This window comes from Brienomyrus brachyistius, chromosome 2 (genome assembly GCF_023856365.1).
Source record: "Brienomyrus brachyistius isolate T26 chromosome 2, BBRACH_0.4, whole genome shotgun sequence".
NCBI classification, from domain to species: domain Eukaryota; kingdom Metazoa; phylum Chordata; class Actinopteri; order Osteoglossiformes; family Mormyridae; genus Brienomyrus; species Brienomyrus brachyistius.
In genome coordinates, this window is record NC_064534.1 from 25,385,814 (window position 1) to 25,409,361 (window position 23,548).

At 36.3% G+C, this 23,548-nt stretch overlaps 1 protein-coding gene across 1 annotated transcript in view; it reads left to right on the plus strand.

Moving 5' to 3' along the window:
- LOC125725646 (EGF-like repeat and discoidin I-like domain-containing protein 3) overlaps positions 1-23,342 on the plus strand; it is an 80,645-nt gene extending 57,303 nt beyond the window's left edge. The window contains exons 7-11 of the mRNA XM_049002517.1: positions 64-219; positions 1,572-1,716; positions 1,972-2,156; positions 14,982-15,137; positions 21,470-23,342. Coding sequence (XP_048858474.1) covers positions 64-219; positions 1,572-1,716; positions 1,972-2,156; positions 14,982-15,137; positions 21,470-21,619 — 792 coding nt within the window. The 3' untranslated portion in view covers positions 21,620-23,342. The remainder of the gene's footprint in view (positions 1-63; positions 220-1,571; positions 1,717-1,971; positions 2,157-14,981; positions 15,138-21,469) is intronic.
- Positions 23,343-23,548: the final 206 nt, after the last annotated feature.

Consider the following 23,548-nt stretch of genomic DNA (forward strand, 5'->3'; position numbering starts at 1 on the left):
CAGTTATTTTTTTCCCATCCATCAGGTAGTGATTGGGCCATTGGTTCTTTTTTTTCTTTGCAGATAAACCTACAGAGAAGAATGAGGGTTACAGGACTGATAACACAAGGTGCCAAGCGCATAGGTAGCCCAGAATATGTAAAGTCCTACAAAGTGGCTTCCAGCGATGATGGGAAGACATGGACGACCTATAAAGATGAGAACACAGATGAGGACATGGTGAGTCTTTAAAAGCCTTAATCATCTCCTGCCTGTAACAAACTTAGAGTAAAATGTTCTTATGGGCTGCAATTTAAGTCTTGTTAGTGACTCTGTTAGCATCAGGGGATTGACTATGCCAGATACTGGAAGTTTGTAATAAAGCTACAAAAATTGGCAGGTATAACTGAAATGACTTCTTTCACCTCAGATTATCACACATACAGGCCAGATGGTGGCATGGTAAGTCAAACTAAGGGTATTGTTTTATTGGTCAAAACTCGCCTGCAGATACCATGGTACCTACAGAATTAAGTTAATTTAAGTGACTATAATTAGTAAGACAGATTTCTGAACACTTCCGACATGCTTAAAAATGCCCAGATAAAACCTGATTGACTGGCTGCTAGGGAACATATGGCATTGAATGTATTTTGTATTTCTTACTGCATTCAATTTGGAGTCCTGCAACTTTCATGTATGCAATATGGGATTTAAACCAACAACCATGGAGTTGTTATTCAACAGTGTTATCCACTGTGCCATCATATCTCCCATTGTGTGGCGCGTTGAGTCCAAGACAGAGCGTCCTTTTTTTAACCACATTTTTCTTTAACATGAATCTGAGTCTTTAGTGTACTGGTGGGGCATGGATATTGTGAAGACAAATGCTGTCTGTATACCACACTATTTATACTGTAGTGTATGCTTGAATACAAATTGGTCTGCAAAATTTCATGCCATAGGTTCAAACAAAGCAAAATTTGTTACTCATCTGCAAATCTGAAAGCCAAAATTTCCGCTTGCTGTTCAACTGACTATAGCATTCATAATCAATCACATTCCGTGCAGCAACATTGTCTGATTATAGTTTGTATAATCTTATTAGTAGCTACAAAGTATCATTATATTTTTGCATTTGACTTCCTTTTTTTCACTTTCTTTTCACAATGATGCTCATTTCAGTCACTGATTTTTTTAAGTTCTTCTAGTATTCCAAAACATAGAGATCTATTAATAGACATAATAATCTGTGCAGCCACTGAGGTCATTCTAAATCATCCATGGGTTTTAGTAAAACAATATTTTATTCTTTTTTCTTCACTGTTGTACTGTTTTGTGTTTTCCTCAAGTGAGTCGCAAAAATGTAAAAAGCTATATGATATTGTTCTGTAATAAAACGTTCATTTTTTATTCTCTAATAGTTTTATTGCTAATCCAAATAAGTATGCTATTTATTACAATGCACAATCTGCCATGCTTAATAAAATTGTAAAGAGTATCTTATTTTATTTGTGTGCAAGTGTTTATTGTTGCACATACTACTGTTATGTTTGGCACTTAAATCCATATCTGCATTTGTGTCTTTAAAGATTTTCCATGGAAACACTGATAACAACACACCCTTTGCCAACTCCTTCACACCTCCAATTCAAGCACAGTATGTGCGGATTTACCCACAAGTCTGCAGGAGGCACTGCACACTCCGTTTGGAGCTCCTAGGGTGTGAACTAACAGGTCAGTAGCTGCTTAAGGCAACAAATTATATGGATGTCTGATTCTTTCATATGTAGTAATACCCTATCAGTATTACCTTCAAATTCAAGATAGGGATCTGACAACATATTCTTGCACCATTGTCAAAAATATCTAGAAAAAAATGCATTAAACACATGCCAGAAATAATGTATTATGTTGAATAATTTACCTTGATGTGTTTGTAGTATCAACTTGATTTGTTTTTTTTTTATTATTATTATTATTGTTTTAAAGGGTGCTCGGAGCCAATGGGAATGAAATCTGGTCACATCCAAGATTATCAAATTTCAGCATCCAGTATATTTCGAACTCTTAACTTGGATATGTTCACATGGGAGCCGGGGAAGGCCAGGCTAGACAAGCAGGGCAAAGTTAATGCATGGACATCGGGTCACAGTGACCAGTCTCAGTGGCTGCAGGTAAGACCAATTAGGCATGTTTAAAATGTATCGGTAGATTTCACTCTGTCTTGTTATCTATAGCTGCACTTCTTTGGGTCTTGCTAAGATAGATGAGTTACTCTGTTATATTAGCATTCATTAATGAAACTGATAGTCCTGAGCAATGAATCATCCTGGAATAGCTTGATAAAAAGCACAGTACTTAAGAGGCAAGTAGAACAAGGTACTGAAGGTACTGGTAAACTTGTGATTAAAATAAAATTTATAATAAACTTATTATTAAATGATAATTTAAAACCTGTGTTATTAATGTTAATTTGTCTGGCCAGACATTAGAGGAGCAAATGAAACTGTCCATCAACATGCAAATATACATGTATTATGTACTTATTCCTGGAGACAGTTTGAAATTGAAACTTAAATAAGACTTACTCTAAACAGAATAGTAAATAGAATTGCTTTACACAGGAATGGGAGGAAAGAATAATGACTTTATTTATAGTTGGTTACAAAAAAATGTTGTTCTGGTAACAGCTTTAATAAATACAACATGGAAAAAGCATCAAGTGGGTATAGTGTTCAGGTATTATGGTGTGAATGAACAAACTAAGATAATGAAGTGTTTAAGTTGGATATTAGATTTTTTTTCTTATTTCTCAATATTAAATTCGAAGAAAGTTAAATTCATTTTAATTCATACCCTTTCTTAACTTTTTAGAAACAACTGTTATTTTATGCCTGAAAATCTATGCATATATCTGGCACTTGTTAGTCACCGGCCTGTGGTTGGTCTGTAAAAAGGAAAAACATTGTCACAGGGAGTGGGAAATGTCGAGCTCAACTAATTAATCATAGAGTAATTGGCCTTATAGCTATTAGAGGTGACATTCTAGAAATATAGTTTAGTGGCAAAGTACTTATGTAATTATGCATTTTAGAGAATAGTAAACATGGATTTAATATACTGTAGGTAGATCTTGCTTATTGCAATAATGTGACTGAGCAGCACGCAGCAAAGACCAATGACAATTTCATTAGTTTAAACACAATATGAATGAACTAGGCAGAGATGGATCAAGTAGCTTACTCATATGAACATAAAATCATATATTATGAAACATGACGCCAGTAAAACTGTAAATTACATTTATGGGTGTTTTTATTATTATTATTATTATTATTATTATTATTATTATGAGGGGTGGCATGGTGGTGCAGTGGTTAGCACTGTTGCCTCACACCTCTGGGACCCAGGTTCGAGTTTCCGCCTGGGTCACATGTGTGTGGAGTTTGCATGTTCTCCCCATGTCATCGTGGGGTTTCCTCCGGGTACTCCGGTTTCCCCCCACAGTCCAAAAACATGCTGAAGCTAATTGGAGTTACTAAAACGCCCATAGGTGTGCATGTGTGCGTGAATGGTGTGTGAGTGTGCCCTGCGATGGGCTGGCCCCCCATCCTGGGTTGTTCCCTGCCTCGTGCTCATTGCTTCTGGGATAGGCTCCAGACCCCCCGCAACCCAGTAGGATAAGCAGTTTGGAAAATGGATGGATGGATGGATGGATGGATGGATGGATGGATTATTATTATGTATTTTATTGCAAAACAGTAATGGAATCTGTTTGCAGGTATCATGGTGAGGTTTGTCATTTTGTCTGAGTTTATATTCTTAGCAGAATGAGCTTTACATATGTATATATCCAGTGTCTCTAAGTGAATCTGGGTAGTAGTAATGGTTTACTATCCCCCTTCTGTGTGGCTACCAAGCCTCTATACTTCAGTAACCATAAAGAACCACAAATAAACTCAATTGTACAAAAATGCTACCTAAACAAGGATATCGCTATTATGTTGCTGCTGTTTGTTTTTGGATGAATTGTACTATTTAGGTATTTGAGTATGTAAGCTGTACCTGTTTAATAAGGTATTTTTATTTAGTTGTGCAAGATTCTTATTTAGGTAACTCTGATTTGAAATTGAAACTAATATCACCTTAGATGAGTCTAAATAAATGGGACCAGTATGTTTTGGTATTATAATATAAAGCCTACACTGAGAATTGGGTTTTATGTTATGAATGTCAATTCTCACACTCTCAGCTTTACCTGTTATGCAGTGAATGACAAACCTGTTGAAGGTCAGGTTAAATACATGAAGTCTGTGTGCATTCCATCTTGTTCTCCTCTTACTGTGAGCCACACTGTGCATAACAGTTGCTTAAGGAATTGACATGATTTAGCTGCTTAACGTAATATTTAGTGTGTGTTAATTTCAGCCAGAATAACACATTTAGCTTCTTCAAGACATTGTTTTGCCAGTGATCCCTGTGACATGTATAGTTTAATCAGATTTTTATCTGTGTAATAACTGCCAATTTTAAGCAGTATGTATCAGAGAAAGAGATCTGTTTCTCGATAAGCATGCCATGCTGATGAGATGCTCACATTATGGTTCCATTAGTTTGTTGTGTTACCTTTTGCATGGAATTGGTCATAGTGCATGCAGCTCTCCCAAGCACAAAAGATAAACAGATAAGCACAATAGAATAAACAAAATAATAATAGTAACAATAAAAGTTCGATATTACAGGCTATATAGTGTGTGAAAAACATAGAATTTTTATACAGAAGCCAAAACTAAGGAGGAAATTGTGTTCTCTTTGTTAGAATCGAGACTGACACTTCCATTATGTAGAAACATCTTCTGAAGAATTTCTTGAAAGATGATATAAGTAGGATCACCTTGGAGAAGAAAAAAAAAAGATCTCCCTAAGGAAGGTGTGACACAGGAAGGTGTATAATTCCTGCCCCCCTCCCAAAAACACAGAAAAAGGCAGTCCATCATTAAAAATATCCCTTGCTATATTTCCCTTAAACACACACATTCATGCACACTCACACACACACACGCAAACACACAGGTTTGTAATTATATCTGATTTTTCCTTGCCTGTCCCGTGCTGCACATGCAGAGCTTGCAGGCTAGTGGAACTAGCTGCACTGAACACAGCATTAAGTGATGCACAATGTTTATGAACTAAGGAATAAATAATGGTATTTATTTTATTGTATATTTCCAAAGATGACATGTAAGTATGAGTGTGGTCCGGGAATGGTGAAATAACTGAACTGTTTCTGGTAAAGCAGATTGCAGTTCATCTCAAAACCTAGACGGAGTAGGTACCCTGACTGAACACTAGATAATATTGTGCTTGTTCTGTCTGACTTGTTTTCAGTGGTTTTTTATTTTTCTTGTTATTTTCGTTTTTTCCCTTTATAGATGTGCCTGGCACTGGTAGTACTTGATTGTATGAATCAGGCACTATATGTGGTTTAACCACCATTGCATGTGCTATCGTGGTATTGTGGCACAGACAGTTTTTTTTACATTTTTGACAACCCATTCAACCTTACCTGACAGGAGGTTAAAAGCAGAGAAAGCTCTTTTGTGATTATTCCATCATATGATTCCTTTCTGGTAGAGAATGAGCATAAAATGCTTTTTTTCAGTCATGGACCATTTAGGGCTCTAACTGAAACTGACCGACAAGACGCATGACTAAATGGCAAATGGCCTACACAGTCACAGCCTATTACCACCAATAAGTCTGGGGGAAATGACAGATGCCACGGTTTTTGCTACAGAATGCAAACTGTGTGCATATGGTGAGTGTGGGGGTGATAACATGCAATGTATCACATGAAAAGTCCTCCTTCAGGAGAAAAGCAGTTTCTCAAACCCCGTGGATATGAAAACCAAACAATATCCAAAGAACTTTGAACCATAAGAAATGAGAGGGAAAGGACTATCAGCAAAACTGAGATAGAGGTAGTCCCAATATTCAGAGAATGTACTGATTGTTTTGCAAAATGTTATAATTTTAGAGAGTCACATTAGCAGATAATATTCATACTGCATCCCATACAGGGTCTCCCCCAGGCTTGTGTCTTGTGCTGCCTGGGATAAGCATCAGACACCCCCATGACCCAGGATAAATGGATGGAAAATAGATGGAAAAGTAATAAAAAGTAATGCATCAGTTTTAATGCAAATGTGGTAACATTCCCTTTCTTATTGTAATTAGTACAGTAACTGACCTGTGAAACATGTACTGAAATTGTTAGGGATAAGCCGATCCACATTTGTTCAGTTCCAATCCGATTCCGATACGCAACTGCGGATACCGATACAGATTCCAATATAAGACCTCATTTTACTTTAATATTTGAATATAATAAATATGTAATTATACTTTATGGGTATAAAGTTTGGGCATGACGTCACAGCAGACGGAAGTCACTGTGCTCACAACCAGAGTAGCGTGAAACGCAGGCAGCGTTAAAGTTTGACTTGAATGCCGCAAAAAACACATCTACTGTAAAATGGGAATGAGGTCATGCGAAAATATATTTTGCACAAAGTAGGAGCTGTCTTTTTAGAGATTTGCAAAAACTAAATAAGCAAGTATCGGACGTGGATCGGTCATGCATTACCGATTCCTTATCCATCAAATCGATGTTAATACCGATCTGAATATCGTATTTGTGCATCTGTAGAAATTGATTTATGGACCTCCTAATATTCCCGAAGTGTCCTTTTTTAGTTCCTTGTATTGTTACCCCTGGCACATTTGTTGAGAATTTATCTGTTAATCACCTGAAAACTTGGATTTCTGCAGTTTTTATTTAAAATATTGCCTTTTAGCACTCCTTCCTTGTCAAATTACAAAACATGACATCACCAGACTTTATATATGTTTCAATGGCGTCAGTGTTTCAATGTATCTCACTATACTAAATGCATTACCTGCTGTTTTATCATTAAGCTTATCCCACTGGAGATAATAAAGAAATATATAAAGAAATATATGCTGTTGTTCAAAAAAATGACTGTTTCTGCTGCATGTATCTTTAATTGGACAAGCGGTTGGATGAACGGTTATTGTATATGTTTATCTGTGACCTTCAATTGGATTAGTGGGTGGGAAAATGGTGGGTGGGTGTTTATAAATGACTATGAAGTTGAAAGTGTAATGGCTATGTAGTGAGTGCACCCCCATATGTCGAAAATGTTTTTCAATCACACTTTCTTGGTAGTACAGCATGCTGCTGCAAATCCTAATTATAACATTGTTAAAACGTTTTTTATGTCATTAGAGTAAATGAGTTACCGTTTTGTTTTCCATGCTTCAGCTTTCCCATCCTGTGTGTGCTGAAATTTATTGTGTTCAAAATTTCTTTGAATAAGAAAAGTGATATGGCTTTAGTTTACCCTGCATCACCCTAAATTCGTCAGTGGTTTCTGCTTTCCAAGCTTTCAGTAATAATAGTGTGTTACAGCTCAGAGTGATGAATCGGTGGTTTTATCATCAAGTGTCTCTTTTTTGGCACTTAAATGAAAATATGCTAATTTAACCACATCACGAGTACAAAAATTCTTGTTGGAAGCTGAGACACTTTGCCCGTTAATTTTAAACAACTTTCTCATTTAGATTCTTGGCGATAGTCTTGTATAAGGATCTTCTCCATTTGGCAAGGACTGTGCGGTGTAACTGGCTTACAATAGAGATAGGGTGGATTACAAACTAGCGATTGTAGGGTGATCTCTTATCATTATTTTATATAGGGCCCTTTTCAGTTTTCTTTGCTCTATTAAGTTTTGGGAACATTTTGTTGTTGTACTCTGAGACAATGGTGATATTTTTCTCTTTGTAGAAGCATTTAGTTTTGACAATGTGCTATGGATAATAAATTTTGGCAGACAGAATATCAGATGCACTATTTCAGTTCCTACAATGGTTTCACCATACATGCTGGCAGCCCTGCTAGTAGAAAATTGCATTAATATTGTCATGACATGACAAGTGTCTGGACTAGGTGTCGGGTTGCATATTTTAAAGTCTGATGCTCCTGATGTATACAAAGTAGATCTCCATTATTGGGAGATAGCTGCAAAGTGTTCAGCTAAGGATATTCATTTATTATTCCCCTTAGGTTCATAGGAAACCTTGATGGAGACATTGTCAATAATCCAAGCTGGGCAGTGATGTCATACTAATGATAGCGTTGACAGGGTAGACATAGAAGCTTGGTCTTTGTAATGTTCCTCATCCTTGATGTGATGTCTATGAATCATGCACAAAAACAAATCAGTACAGATTGAATGAATGAATGGATGAAATAATATTACATTTATACACTTTTCAAAGCACCCAAAATGCTTTGCACAACCACTGGGGAGCCACTTCAACCACCACCACCATATTGCACCCACCTGGATGATGCAACAGCAGCCATTCTCTACTAGCATTCTCACTACAAAGGAGCTAAAGTGTTGAAGGGGCAGGAGAGAATTTGCCAGTTAGATTTAGGGGATGATTAGGAGGCCAGATTTGAAAGGGCAACAGTAATCAATTTTTATCTAGGACATCGGGGTACCACCCCTACTCTTTTGAACGATGCCCAGAGATCTTTTATGACCTCAGAGTCAGGACCTAAGTTTTAGGTCTCATCTGAAAGATGGTAGCATTTTTACAACTGGTGCACTGGGATCCACTCAAACCACAATAATAGGTTCCCCTGTTGACCACACCAGCAGCAATCCAGATTTCCTACTTGGTCTCCCATTCGAGTACTGGCCAGGTCCAAACCTGGTTAGGTTCAGATGGATTATCTAGTCTGAACTGCAAGTGGTATGGGTACTGTATTGGTGTTCTCTGGAGGGACGTTCAAGAAGAATTTGATGTCTTTCACATATTAGTGGTAGTGAGATCTAGAGAGGTGATGTACAAAGATAAGAGGTATGGGCCAAGAAATGGACCTTGAAGCACGCCATTCATTACCTGGAGTGATTTTGATGCCTGACTCTTCCCTGTGTCAAAAGAAGAATAAAAACTGACAACCTAAATGCAACTCAGAAGAAGGGTGTCTACAGCAGTATTTAAAAGAGAGTGCAGCTTTGAAATATACTGTTTGAACTATGACAGTTGTAGTGGGTTTAAATACTAGTCTAAATGATATTGAAAGAATTTATTTGAGTAATAAAGCTATAAAAGCAATGATTTATACTTGAGCAGGGCAGCAAAACAACTATATTGAAAGTGATACAATTCCAAAAAACCATTTCCAACACAAAACACTTACATATATCAGACTCGTTAGAAATACACATTACTGTGAAAACTGTATGGAGTGAAATGAAGGGCAGCATCCTTCTGCAAAAAAAGTCATTATTGTGGAACACTGTAGCATACAGATTTGAAGTAAAGATGTATGAATCTGAACAGAATTCAGTGTTTTAATTGACCTGTGGAGGGGGTTTATTTCATTGTTGGTGGGTAGGACTATTGTTTTATGTGCAAATGTACTTGTTAACATATTACAAAGAAACTTTGACTGTCATCACCCAAGTCCTGTTGGAACCTGTGACAGATTGGGCAGAGATTCATTTACAGAGCAATCCCTGAAGCCATTATTCTACCAAAAGCCAAAAACAATTTCCAGAATTCATAGTCATTAAATTGGCAGTACAGTCAAAAAAACAAACCAAACCATGAACAGAATTTTAATCCAAATGCGAAAAGTCAGGTAAACAGCCAAAGGGTCAAATACTGTAACACAGGTAATACTTCTAGACACCTGACAGTACCATAGTACTCACTGCAGTCACATCTAAAGATGTAATTGAGGAAAAGGAGGGAAAATCGGACGTGAGTCGTGAACATGAAATAAACTACCTTGCAGTGCACATGTGAATTAACTGAGTTAAATATGAATTAAATTCAAGATTGAAGCCATTAACTGTAAAGGTAGCAAAGGCCTCAGTAGTATACTGTACAGTATAAACACACTTGCCAACAAACAACTATGACATCATGGCAACCAAATATATCACTTGGTAAAGAAATATAAACTTGAATTTGTTTTGGCAAATTTGCCAACACTTCTCCCTCATGTCCTATTTGTTAGAAAAGCTCAGTGAAGTGTGGACTGTTAACATTGACCTTCATAAAGCTGTTTCTTTAGACATTGCCCTGCAGTTCCATTGAATTTGGTGAAGACCTATAAAAAATAGTCTAAATGTCCTTCATACGATGGATCAACAGAAAGTTTACAGGTGAATTAGAGCAAGATGATGTTTGAAATGTAAATCCTGACATACACCTACTCATTCGTGCTTCAGTTTTAGTGAAGAATGCAGATTTAACCCATTGGAAGTTCAGTTTTCACCACTTTTACCATCCAGGCAAATGTTTTATCCATATTTTGCTTTACAGTTTGACCTATGGGATTTCCCTTTTTCATTATCTCAATACTGGATTAATCTCATTTTGGGAAACTGGTTAAAAGAAATCTATTTCATGCTTCATTGGTTTCTTTTTGTCTTACTCCCAGCTGCTCAGTTTAGACATCGTGTTGCTCCAAGAAAATATCTTAAATGACATACAATAAGAAGTCACAATATTTAACTGTCAAGACAAAAGAAAGCAACAACAGAAGTTATTGTTGAGTCAAATTGTGTTTTGTTGGCAGATTGGCAAGAACCCAGTAAAATGCACACATTTTGTTTCTTTGTAGATGTACCCAAAGGATTGGCAACTTCAAAATCATAATCCAATCCAGCTTTATTTGTAAAGCACTTTAAACAACCTTATAAACCAAAGTGATGCACGGAGGAATAAATAAAAGAGAATAGTTGCATAAGTTAGACATTAAAACATTCACACACTTGAAAATACAAATGAGGTAAAATAAATTAAATAAAAACCTAAAACATTAAATGGGAGAAAAATCATAATCATAGGTAAAGACCAAGAACTACTGTGATCAGTGGTTAGAAGGTTATTCTCTTTGAAGTGTGAACATCTTGGTAAGTATTGTACCATAATGGTGAATGTGGATGGAAAGTGTTTCTTGCTGAAAAAGCATTGAGAGAAAAAAAATCATTTCTATTTAACATCATCTGCACCATTTTATCGTGATAAATTCATTAGGAAATCAAATAGTTTAATGTGCATGAAAATAATACAAAAAAATCATGAACTAATCCTGAAAAGCAGATTTAATAACTAATCTAAACTTAATGCATCCTTGCTTTGTTCTTTGCAAGCTAAGTATTCTGAAAATTCATAATTGCTTATGTCTACATTTAAGCAAATGGTTTAATATTTTCTTTTAACAAGAACAAAAATACCATGCAGTAGTTTACTGTATGTGAGTGCTTCAGCAAGCTACTTACTGTAGCTAAATTTATATAATCTAGCTGACTTGCTAAGTACAAGGAAGTTGCAGCAAACAGGACCCTGTGGAAGGTGATCCAGCTAACCATTTTCTTTGAAGAATGTTTGGTTTAATTAACCTTAATACTTAATGAGCTAAGGAAATGCAGCTGACGCCAATATAAAGTGTAACAAGTTTACAGTACTTTCTGTATGGAGCTATATGCAGATTGGATGGACAACAGAATTGTGCTCTTCTATCAAGCCATTTATTTTCAGCCGCTTATCTGGGACTGGGTCGAGGAAGCGGCAGTCTAAGCAGGGATGCTTCATTTTTGTGTTTTCTCTAAAGCAAAGGCTTAATGTTTTAAGAATTAAAAATTGTTCATACATTTTTTTAACTGTTTATGGCTGCATTTGCCATTAACATTCTGCAGGGTAAGTTCTGCTGAATACACCTTAAACCTGCCGTTTCTGTATCTAGTTTCAACACCTTTATAATTTGCTTAAGTCTGTTGATGACTTTTGTGTACAGCTTGAATGGAAGAAATGAGCCTTCTCGACTTTATATAAATGTATATAAATTAAATGACACTGGACTTAACCCTAAATCCAATACAGTGTTCCATTTCATGTATGTAGCCTTGTCAGTCGATCACTTGAAAAGTGTGAATTGTTTCAAATTCAGTTGCATAGGCTCAGTCACTGTCATCATATAGCACATACTTGACCTGTTGTACCGGGCAACAGAGTTGACGTAAGAACTGAAAGTGCTCCATTCAAATATATCCAGCATTGTTTGTAGATAATACAAAAGAACTGTACATAAATATTTCATGGATAAGTCTTGAAGTGTTTTTCACAATGGCAATTATGTTAAATTAAGTTTTACATGAATCACTTTTTTATTTTCTGGGGCAGTTAATATAGGCAGTCTATTCACATAAATATACCGAATGAGTTAACAAAAACAAGAGCTTGATAAACTGCAAGCTCACAGTGTTTCTAAAGAGCATTGACTGAATCTGATGTGTCAGTGTTTTCAAATTGTTTTTTGCAGTTGAAGGGCTTACTTTTAGTGCCTTACTTTAAATGCCTAACAGTGTAGAACTGTTCTCATTTCTGGTGGGGATGGACCAAATGCTTTAGTATTGTGTGCTATGCGGCAGGGGAACAAAATGGACATGGATTGGGTGGCTTTGATCGTTCAGAATGCTGTGAGTTTTCCTGTTACATTGCTTTTTGTAAATGTTTTGTATAAATGGGAATGAGGACTCAGTGACAAACTAATTTTTTTTACCACCTATTGCAAAGCCTTATCGTCCAAGCCTGTGTTGGTCCCAAAGCAGGCAGTGATACAGCAGGACAGTAAGCTCCCTGTTGAGCATATGTGGAATTACCCTGGGGACTGTTTAGCCTTCTTTGGGCTCCTCAGATACAGAGGCCTTTGTTGTATTTTTATTATCAGAGAAGGGTTGTTTGGGTTGATGGGGCTTGGAAGTATGTCAGCAAGAGAGTCATAAGTGAGAGTCATAAGAACATAAGAACTATACAAACGAGAGGAGGCCATTCGGCCCATCAAGCTCGCTTGGGGAGAATTTAACTAATAGCTCAGAGTTGTTAAAATCTTATCTAGCTCTGATTTAAAGGAACCCAAGGATTCAGCTTGCACTACGTTATCAGGAAGACTATTCCATACTCTGACTACGCGCTGTGTAAAGAAGTGCTTCCTTAAATCCAGCTTGAAATGTTCTCCCGCTAATTTCCACCTATGGCCACGAGTTTGTGTATTTGAACTAATGCTGAAGTAACTATTTGGTTGAACAGCATCCAAACCTGTTAGAATCTTATATACCTGGATCATGTCCCCCCTCAGTCTCCTTTGCTTGAGACTGAACAGATTTAGCTCAAGTAACCTTTCCTCGTATGACAGTGAACAGAGAGTGCAGCAGGCTGTGTATTTAGATATATTTACATTTTTCTAGTCCCTAAGACTTTATAGGGAAAGGCAAGGTATACCTTAGGTAGAATGGCGGTACATTACACTATACGAATACACAGTTACTCATATTCGTATTTACATATGCTTACAGAGTAACAAGTGATTCTACTGTAATTTGCTGCTAAGGAAACTGTACATAAAGTGAATGAATCATATTTTCTAATTGCAAATAACTTTTTTATTTATTTTAAAGCCAGAGGGGCAATGATATACATTTTTTAAACTTTCAAAAAATAATTATTTTTATTAATTTGCTGTTTAACTACATACAGTAATGATGTGTGATTATAAGTTATCTACCATCATCCAAAGGATGTCCGGAGCATTTAGAACAAATTGCCTTTAATTAACACACCATGCATTATACATACAAACTTTGCCCTTTAAAGACAGAAAGTCAGGCTAATTGATATCTTGTATTTTGTTTGTTTACTTAAGTATAAGGTTAGGACTGGGTAGGGGTTGCAGTTGTCATTGTTGGGATTATGGTTTTTCCCATAGAAATGAATAGACGGTCCCCATAAAGGTACAGTATGAATATAAACATGTGTGTGTCTATTTGTCTGTGTTAGGTTGATCATTTGTTGTGCCTTATGATAAGTTCACTTTTTTACAGTTCATTGTTTATTTGCTTTAAAATACGCATTACGGTTTAATTAGTAACTATGTTCATGTTGCCAAAACAATGATCCAATATTCCAATCTCAACTTTGAGTAAAAAAAAATGATACTGTATACTCACTTGATTGAAAGACATTCAATAGTCCCCTGCAACAAAAGTAGACTTACAGCCATGGAAATTTTTTTTATTCCTCTCATTTCCCAAACAATGGGTACACGTCTGTGTAAAATGTAATTTTTTTTTGCTCCTGTGTGGCTCTTCGCTGCTTCTCATTGAGGAAGGGCTTCTTCCTTGCTTTAAGGGTCTTTAGTCCTCCTTCTAGGAGCTACTAGCTGCACTTAATATTTCCCATTCCTTCTGAAGGTCACTTGTCATCTTCCGATTCATGAGAAACTGTTGGATAAGTTGACAGTCATCCCTGCCATTATAATGTGTTTTCCGCCCTTTTTGGTCATTCACACTATCTTCGTTCTCGCCTTGTTCTTGTGTACTGCTGTCTTAGAACTTTTGCGCCTGGAAGCAACTTTCTGTGTAGCCATCTGTGAGCACAATCAGGATTAAACCAGGATTTTAAAATGAAGTGGTCTTTTAATTTTTTCCACATCTGTATAATTGTTATTGTAGTTCTTTGTATCATATAATTCTTTGCCCTGTCTCTTGCATTATGAAGTCTTCTGTTTGGTTCAGATTACACATGTAACTACATAATCCAACCTAGTAATAATCACAGAACACAGCTGAACATGGAATAAAAGAAAATGATCACATAATGAGTTATGAAACTGAAGGTGTCTTTTGTCATTGCTGCTGCTGTTGTTACTTAGGTTTTGCTGAGCAAAGCCTGTTTTCAATATGCTATTAATAATTGAATGTAGGTTTTGTACTGAATTTTCAATGTCTTCATATATCTTTTTGAAATATTAGAAAAAGGTGCTGACTATCAAAAAATACGCCACATACTGTAAGAGTTTTTGTTTTATATTCTTCTCATTTTTGTATTCTTAGGTTGACATGCTCTGCCCAACGAAAATTACTGGAATCATCACACAAGGAGCAAAAGATTTTGGGCATGTACAATTTGTGGGATCCTACAAAGTGGCCTTCAGTGATGATGGCAAAAGATGGAGTATATATCAAGATCAAAAACAAAAGAAGGACAAGGTAATAACCTCATTTTATAACTTTATATACAGTATAAGGTCTCCCCTGTGATTTCCATGACAAACGGTGGCTTGTACCCCTGGTCAAAATATCTGTTTTTGTGAATCGCTTAGCAAATAAAAGATGACCTGATTTCTAAAACACATAAAGATATTTCTGCAATATTTAAAGACTCTTTTTATATTTTCATCTTTTACAATTTAAAACTAAAAGTGGAAAATGCCCAAAGCAAAGGTTTGGGTGTCCTACATGATCAGTACTTAATAAAACCCCCTTTGGCAAGTATCACAGCTTGTAAATGCTTTTTGTAGCCAGGTTAAACCTCGTTTCCACCAATGCGGTGCCTGTACTGGTGCTGGGCTGGTTTTCACTTGGTGCCTTTTGAGAACCAGTCTGCGTTTCCACCGGGTCAAAAAAAAGAACGGAACAGAAATGTTACGTAGCGGGAAGTGAAAGTAAAGTAAAGGTTCATCTGCATTTAGTTTTTTGGATTTATTTTGCCAAACCAAAAAATGATTCATTGTGCTCTATCTCCATTGCCTGTATCCACTTTTGTCTCTGTAAAGGCTCCCCGACTCTGTTTAAGTGAATTTATACTCGCTCACTGTTTTACTGCTGTCCTTTTAAGGATCGCACAATAAAAGTCTGCTAATAACTGAACTGTCCACCTCATGATCTCTTTGCCACTCGAACGCCACAATATTTTATTTATTTAACCTCTGATATATTTATACTTTATTAAATCTGGCCAGCAAATCGATCTTCATTCTTTCAGAGAAAACATCACGATGCAACGTTGCATCATTTATGTGAATTATACAAGTGTTTTAGTGCAAGTTAATATTTTACGTAAAATATTCTCGCTTGCTGTCCTTTCAAGGATCGTGCAGTAATGCTAAACACTTGCTGTCTGCATCATGATTTCTTCGCCACTCAAACGCTGTAATACAGTATGTAATTTATTCGAACTACAACATATTTATACTTTATTATTAAATCTGACAAGCATTTCGATCTTTAATTTTTCTCAGAATGAAGAAAAAAAGATGGTACCTTATTCCGCTTGTTTCACTGCCAACACCGCTGTTATTAGACTAACTATCGGTTATGGCTGAATTTTCTGGGTATACAGAAGGTTTGGATACCATAGTCCGTCCCACTTTCGCTGACGTTACTGTACCACATTCAGAGCCCAGCTTTTCTGTGGTTCCATGCTGGAGCCATTTCTCTGGCCCAGGGCCATTTTTTCGTGGTGGAAACGTGTGGAATCAGTGCAGGATTGGGAAAAGGTTCGGCACCAGGACCAGCACTGCATTGGGGGAAACAAGGCTTTAGAGTCTTTCTCTTCTTCTTTGTTGGTATTTAATTGAATACTTTCTTCTACTAGTGAAATGCTTTGTGGGCATGAATTATTTTAATTTTCAGAGTGCTAGGCAGGTGCTCAGGGGAGCCTATGACTGCTGATTGTTGGGACAGGGTTTGAGGAGTCAGAGGCTGTGTCCAAATTCAGGGGCTGTATCCTTTGAAGGACACGGTGTACATAGCCGTTGCAAGCTGTGTCTTTGAAGGGCCACACAATGAATCTTGGGATATGTTGGGCTGCAGATGATCCATCAAGTGAATCTGTAGCGACTCAGCAAAAGAAGCATGCATTTCTAGACTGTGTTTGAAGGAGCCGTTGAAATGGGACAGCCTTGTCATGCCGCTGTGAAAAATTCAGTCTTCGAATCAAACCTTAGAAGGATGCAGCCACTGAATTCTGAACAGCCAGAGTATTTATTAAGCTTGGAAATTTACATCACCTGGCCTTTTCTGATAATGATTGTGAACAAGCCAGAGCGGTAGTCCTAACAAGCTAAGATCTGAAACCCTGGTAAAAGCTTTCTGAGACCTCAGATCTCTTGGGATGTCTAACATTTTGCATGGTGAATCTTTCCTTTTCTTCCACTCTAAAATTCGATAGAACAAAAAAAATACACTAATCTTGCTTAAATTGTTGGAAAAAAAGTTTCATCCTTAACTTCCTGCTTTTTGGAGATCAGATCATCTACTCACTTGAGTATTCACAGTAACAGAAATTTTGACCAGGGGTGCCCCAACCTTTGCATGCCACCGTAAGTTTGTAAATGCTAAAGTGAACATTTGCTCTAATAGCTATAATCATATCAGACTTTTTTATTGCCACATGTTCAAGATGTCAGGTCAGGCATAAAAATCAAAACACACAAGACAGGGCTACATATTCATGTCCAACATTAAACTCAAGGAGTACAGTCTTTACAAAGACAGTCCAATGGCCAAACAGTCACAGAAATCTCTGCAATAGGCAGTGAACTCTGACTCTACCATACACAAGTTTAACTAAGCACTGTCATGGTGGGGAACCGTTTACATTAAACACAAAGGGGTGATATCTTGCATGATGGGAAATGCAAAATAGAATGCAGGCACATTTAGTGGCTCTGGTGAAACAAAAATAGTTATCAAGCACTTTAAGTACTTTAATTTTAATTCTTCAGGTCATTAGGCAAAGTATTATTGCAAATTGGAACATATACGGTCATTATACTGACATCTACTAGTGACAAGTAGACAAGAGTCTCATTTCAATATGCAAGTTGATCTTTGCATATACAGTAATTCAGTATTTGCAGAGTGTAAGAAATCACAAGTGTAAGTATTGGAAAACATTCGGACATTTGGCACTGAATGCAATGGATAATGTAGCGCTCTGTTCACAAACATCGCAATGAATGACATGAAGTAAGCTGAAAGATCTTCGAGGCAGCATTAATTTGTACTGTATATGCATTCTTGGAAAGCATATGTCTTATGGAGTATGCGTCTTTATAGATTTTCCGTATATTCAATATATTAAAAATAATTATCAACATCCATCCATCCATTTTCCAAACCGCTTATCCTATTGGGTCGCGGGGGGTCCAGAGCCTATCCCGGAAGCAATGGGCACGAGGCAGGGAACAACCCAGGATGGGGGGCCAGCCCATCGCAGGGCAGACTCACACACCATTCACACCTATGGGCAATTTATCGACTCCAATTAGCCTCAGCATGTTTTTGGACTGTGGGGGGAAACCGGAGTACCCGGAGGAAACCCCACGACGACATGGGGAGAACATGCAAACTCCGCACACATGTGACCCAGGCAGAGACTCGAACCCGGGTCCCAGAGGTGTGAGGCATCAGTGCTAACCACTGCACCACCATGCCGCCCCAACATAGCAACATGCAGAGAGAAATTTTATCCTCAGTTCATATGAAGTACATTATACTTTTTTTGTTTACTGCATAATTATCTTTTAGCTGTCATAGATTTTTTGACAAGATGTCAAGACAAAATGTACACAATGTACATGCATTAGTAAAATAAGATCAATATAACAGAAAAATGAACGATGCATGAAGGGTGTAAAACTTTTTCACACCACAGATGCAGAATGAATGCAGATGCAGAAAACTGAATGGCATTATATGTGTGCTGCTCAATGTATGTGTCTCCGTGTTTATTTTTTTCTTCACTTTTAAATATTCGTATCCTCTTTTCTTCAGTTAGCCTTGTTTATTATTTTTGTTTTGTGAGTCATCTTCCTGTTTGAAGTCATTCTCATAAAATTCACACTAACCAACCTCAGGCGTCTTGAGATTCTTGTCATGTTCAGTTATGTCTGACTTTTATTTCTTTCTAGAGCATTTCTCTTCTGTGTTTGTGCATTTCACTGTACACATTATTTTACACAATTTTGTACATAAGAGTTGCTGGATTCCTGCTGGAGCCGATCTTATCCTTCTGAGTCAAATAGACTTTGTCATTCTGTTTGTCTATGTAATATAAAAGACATTCAAGTGACATTCAAGTATTCTTTTATAGCAATAGACTTAAGGCATTGAAAGTCTGAAGCATAAAATGTGACCCTATTCTTTTATTCTTAAGTGATTGTATGAATGAACTTAGCTTATATATTTGAGTAACCTTTTTATGCAAATGAAAAATGTATGTAATGAACACTGGTGATTCACTGGATAATCTTAATTTTAAATTAGTACAATTACAATCACACTTAATCTTTAGGATATGTTTATTGAGTCCAGAGGCCTGCCAAGCACTGAATTTTCTTTACGATACTGGAACTGTGAATTTTTTTATGCAATGGTAATTTTACTTAAAGCAAGAATCTGGACACATTTGATTATCTTAATACTCAAGTTGAAATCTTAAACACAAAACCTTAGGCAGTGTCTAACTTCCACCCTCCTCTACTGTGCACCATTTTGTTTCACGCTGAATTGAGTTTTAATACAAGAGATTCAAATAATCAGACTGGAAGGAAAAAAAAAACATCCCTGAAAATCAAGTTTCTTTGTAATCAGTATTTCTTGGTCAACATTTCAATTTAAAGTAATAGTCTAATCAAAGATTCAAGAGCTGTTTGGGAGAGGGAAAATGAAGTTTCTTGAATGTCACATTATTTGCCAACTCTCTGGTTAATGATGCCCAGAGAGATTTATTAAGCACCAGTGCAAATCTGGGTGACAGAAGATTGGTACACTCTATGCGTGCAAAGATGTCCTGTGGGTTTGCCTTCTCACATGCGCTTTGGTTTTATTTTTATAGTTTAGTGTGAGCCCTTACTGTGAAATGTTATTCACACCGACAATATTTATTTCAAAGTAAGTGATTGATTTTGTAGAATCTACCTTTAGTGCATCCTCTCTGTCCCCCTAAACCGCATATAATTATCTATGTATAAATAATATATTGTGAATAATATAATAGCTAGATGTAAATCTGTACTAATGATTAACAGTGTTTATTTATGATTTATGGAAGTCCAGAGAGGAGACTCATCATTATTTCTTTCCCGAGATATTTTTCTTGTGATCTTGACATAACAAAACATCACAACTTTTATTTTTTTGTTTCCCTGATGTGGTGATGTAGATGATCGTCTGTTTCGCAGTGCGTGCCACAGCATCAAGCAACTACCTATTTTAACCTTATCTATGGCGTAGGAGAGAGTTTGAGAGTTTGGCAGGAATTTAAATAAGTTAAACTCAAAGATTTCTTTATTGGGATGTCAGATGAAGCCAAATTAAATATGCTGAACCCTGTGATTAATAATCAGTCTTACTCAAAATGTATTGTTTCTATAATAGTGTCCAATAATTCCCTTAACCACCTAGTAGAGATCTAGGGAGTAGTAATCATTAGACTACTTTGCAATCGATTATGGATTAAAACTTAATTCTATCTCACAATGTTCTCTTTTATTAGAAAATGCATTCAAAGATGTGATTCAGTTGCCCTCTTTTTTCTCAGGTGACAGACATGAATATGATAATTGTCTTTCAGCACTTTCAGACATACTGTTATTTCGGCTTCTGACAATGCATGATCAACATAAAATCAAATAAATTCGTCCATGGTAATTATGTGTAGCTAACTAAACTGCTAAACCTGTCACGAGATCACGGAGGAAAGTAGTGATCTCGAAATAACAAAAGTTTTCTCGATCACAAGAAAATTTACTTGTGATCTTTAGCTCAGGATCATGACTTATATTTTGTGATCTCTGGATAACAGGAAGAAAAAAAATGATGATGCATGTCTTTTCTGGACTTCTGCAATGATAAACATTCAACATATAGAAAATGTAAATATCTTTACAACTACTGTACATTTAAACTGAATTATTAACACTCAGAGTTTTTTCATTGTGCCGTATTTTATGAAATGGTAAGAATGGTTCGTCATCGCATTCACTATAATCAGGCTTGAAAATGTAATTGTTTAATTATACAATTATCACACTGGAATATTTTAAATATGCCAGTCTTCCTGCTTTTGCTATTTATTAAATGTGCATCATTTTTATAAGTAGCTTCCTTTTCTTAATGGCTCATGTTGACTTGGAGACATGGCTAATCTGATTGCTTGGGATGAAAGTGATCCAACATTAACACACCAACTGGCTCATAGGTTTAGGTATCATTACCAAGGAGCAAAATCCCATTAAGCAAAATCATCTCGAATTTACTTCCCTTCACTTACAAAGCAACATATGAACTAACTCAGCCCTCTGGTTCTACTCATTCACAACACTGATTTTTTTCCAGTTTCCTTTATTTTGTGTTTCAACAATATTCTAATGTTTTTCATATAGCTACTATGTGTTCGCGTCGCAATAAATGAAGATGCATTTAAGTCATTACGAACTACTTTAAACGTCTTTGTGGACATTGTTTTCCCTCATTGATATTAAACTGCAACTCTGTTTAAACACTATTACATGTTGTACTTGTCTCTTCATCAGGTGTTCCAAGGAAATTTTGACAATGACACACACAGAAAGAACGTGATAGATCCACCCCTTTATGCCAGGTTCGTACGGATCCTACCATGGTCATGGTACGGCCGGATCACTTTGCGAGTGGAGTTCCTAGGATGCACAGAAGAAGACTGAATATCTTTCTTTTCCCAGGTGTACTGAAATATTGTGTCTCACTAAATATTTCCACATGAACTCTGTTGAACATGTACAAAAAATATTTTCCAAGAATAAGTATTTTGTCATGGTAGACCAAAGTTTACTTTGTGCAATGGTTTGAAACTCTTCTTGTCATGTCAGTTTTCTTCCATATTATTATTATTATAATTATTATTTTTCTCTGCATGGAAACTTTTTGTTTGATATACTAGAGAGCGTGAGAGTACTGTACAGTACATGATCACATCGTTGATGAGACCTACCAGTGTCATGTATGAAATGATATATGACTATATGAAAATTGTATGAATTTGTTACGTTCCGTGCATGGGCGGAGATTGAGGATTGAGGAGCCAGAAATCCAAACAGGCAGATTTATTAAGGGGGGGATGAACAGGATTGACGAAACCAGCAACAAACATCAATGACGGATCTGGGCAACAGAGGAAGACGTGGACTGATATGCACAAGACAAGCCAGAATCACAGGAAACAGCCGGACACAATCAGGGAAGCTCATGTGGATGATCAAGGGGGCGTGGCACACACGAGGACTGGACGCACAGGTCATGACAGAATTAATGCATATGGTCAGAATTCAGCTGAATTCGGTTACTGACAAAAATTGCATAAAATATGATATTGGCCTTTTAATTTTAGTGAGATGACTATTATTTTGTTTACATGGTTGTAAAAAAGTAATAATTCCATACCCTGTACATGAAATTGTGTAAATTATAATGTATATTCAATTTAAAAGTATGACAATGAAATACACAGCCTCAAGATTCATCTGTGTCTACTTTAACATTTATGTACAATGTACATTCTGTGAAGATTTCAAATTAAATGCACTTGTCATTGAAAAGGTGACGCTGCCATATATTGAATGATTATATATCGAATCTTTCTTTGAGTTAATTACTTATTACAGATATTTTTGTAGCTTATTTGTAATTTTGTATTTTGTTGGTTTTTTTGTCATCTTGTCCTTGTTTTCTTTGGTCTTTTAATTGCTGTATTTATATTATTTTACCTTCTCTGCATATTGAATTGCTCAGGATATAAGTCACCTGTCTGATTTATTGCCTTTCTTTTTTTCAGAAACTTGTGTTAAAGGTCTTAAAGAGTAATTTAGTTCAGAAAAGACCTTCTATATTATGCAAGCACCAATATGCAGACAACATCAACATGGATACATATGGGAAGCTAATATTCATTGAAATGAAAAAGCTTATTTAGTTTCCAAACTCTTGAGCAGTGTATATTGTGTAGGGATCGGGAGCGTGACCACATTTGTCCCAGGAAGGAGAATGCTCCATGGTGTGTTTCAGTTGTTCGTTTCAATTACTTTGCCCCAAGCACCTTGAACATCATTGCTGATAGCAGTTCCAAGACCTGTAATCTTCTGTTGTTCTTTGATTTCTTTTTTTTATCACAGTATCATGCTAAACCATTCTTGTCCTATCTATGTGTTTTTGTACATACAGGTATTGTTTTAAAAAAAGAAATGCATTTTCAAAATATAAACACATAGACACATATTTGTCTGTATTTGTCTGAGATGATGTAAAAAGAACACTAACAGTTGTCGCTGTATCAGTGTATATCACTATATGAGTGTTACTTCTGCAAGTCTGTCATGAAAATAATTTGTTAAAAAGTATGATACCCTTGATAAAATTCAATTGTATATGGAATGTCTCATTAGTACAACCACTCACAAAGTCCAGATTCTGCAGTATATAATATTTCATGCAGTTTTTCATGCAATTTCTCTGCACTGTTTTGATGATGTTAGTTTTAGTGTGATAATTTACATAATTTACTCAGCAATTATTAATTTGAACTTGAATGAAACATTAAAAATGAAATCTAATTTTGCTTTCAAATGATGACCCCGTAG